Raw genomic sequence first — 1727 nt, forward strand, 5'->3', positions numbered from 1 at the left:
AAAGGGTTAATTCCACAGATTATCTCAAACGGAGATAGTTTTGTAGCCGAATGGGCAGCACGATTATAAGCAAACTCAATAAAAGGAATGCAATCAACCCATGTTGCCATATTTTTACCAAGAGTGGCTCTAAGTAAAGTAGAGAGAGTTCGGTTTACCACTTCAGTTTGTCCATCCGTTTGGGGATGACAAGTTTTAGAGAATAGAAGCTTGGTACCTAACTTTCTCCAAAGTGTCTTCCAAAAGTGACTCAAGAACTTGGTGTCACGATCAGAGACTATTGTCCTTGGAATTCCATGGAGGCACGCCACTTCCTTGAAGAACAAATTTGTGGTTTGAGTCGCATCATTGGTCTTGTCACACGGGATGAAGTGTGCCGGAGAACCGGTCCACAACAACAAAGATTGAATCCTTGTGTTTAATCTTTGGCAATCCTAAGACAAAGTCCATAGAAATATCTACCCAAGGGGCGTTAGAAATAGGTAATGGTAAGTAAAGACCATGAGGATGTAACCTGGATTTTGCTTTGTGACAAACAATGCATCGAGCACAAAATCTCTCAACGTCTTTCTTGAGATGGGGCCAAAAGAAGTGTTCCATTACCACGGCCAAGGTTTTGTCGACACCAAAGTGACCCATCAAACCTCCACCATGTGCTTCAGTGAGTATCAAGTCTCGCATGGAACCTTGAGGAATACACAACCGCTTGTCTCTAAATAGAAACCCATCCTGCAAGTAGAATGCTTGGTATGCTCCTTTGCCATACTCCTTTTAGCACTTTCCAAATTCTGGGTCATCTTTGTACAACTCTTTGATATGCTCAAATCCCATTACTTTAGCCTCCATAGTAGCTATGAGAGCATATCTTCTTGACAAAGCATCAGCAACCACATTCTCTTTGCCCTTCTTATACTTTATCACATATGGGAACGTCTCAATGAACTCCAACCACTTTGCATGTCTCCTCTTAAGTGAAGTCTGGCCTTTGAGATGCTTGAGGGTTTATGATCGATGTGAATGATGAATTTCTTGGATAACAAGTGTTGTTGCCACGTTTCTAGTGCTCAAATTAAGGCATAAAGCTCCTTGTCGTAGGTCGGATAGTTCAACGTACCTCCACTCAACTTCTCACTGAAGAAAGCCATGGGTCTTTTTCTCTGATGTAGTACAGCTCCAATTCCCAAGCCTGATGCATCACACTCTACTTCAGACATAACTTCAAAACCTGGGAGGGCTAAGACTGGTGCTTGTGTGAGCCTCTCTTTTAATGTGTTGAAGGACTTTTCTTGAACTTCTCCCCATGAGAAAGGCACGTTTTTCTTGATCACGACAGTCATTGGTGCAGCCACTGTACTAAAATCCCTGACAAACATCCTGTAGAAGCTTGCGAGACCATGAAAGCTGCGAACGTGTCCAATCGAAGTTGGAGTAGCCATTCTCTTATTGCCTTAATCTTCTCCTCATCCACCTGTAGGTCGTGTTTACTCACTACAAAACCTAAGAACACACACTTATCAGTACAAAAGGAGCACTTCTTTAGGTTAGCATAAAGGCCGTCCTTCCGAAGTGTTTTCAAAATTAACCCTAGATGTTTAATGTGATCAGAATGGCACTTACTGTAAATAAGTATGTCATCAAAATAAACAACAACAAATTTACCAATAAATGACCTTAGAACCTGGTTCATTAGTCGCATGAAGGTGCTTGGGGCGTTGGTTAACCCAAAT

At 41.9% G+C, this 1727-nt stretch overlaps 1 protein-coding gene across 1 annotated transcript; it reads right to left on the reverse strand.

The window, feature by feature from the left end:
* Positions 358-1436, reverse strand: LOC109126865. The gene is made up of 2 exons (XM_019230751.1): positions 1115-1436; positions 358-686 (listed from the first exon to the last, which is right to left on the reverse strand). The coding sequence occupies exons 1-2, from the start codon at positions 1434-1436 to the stop codon at positions 358-360; spliced, it is 651 nt and encodes a 216-aa protein (XP_019086296.1).

Source organism: Camelina sativa, chromosome 10 (assembly GCF_000633955.1).
Source record: "Camelina sativa cultivar DH55 chromosome 10, Cs, whole genome shotgun sequence".
In the NCBI taxonomy this organism is placed as follows: Eukaryota; Viridiplantae; Streptophyta; class Magnoliopsida; order Brassicales; family Brassicaceae; genus Camelina; species Camelina sativa.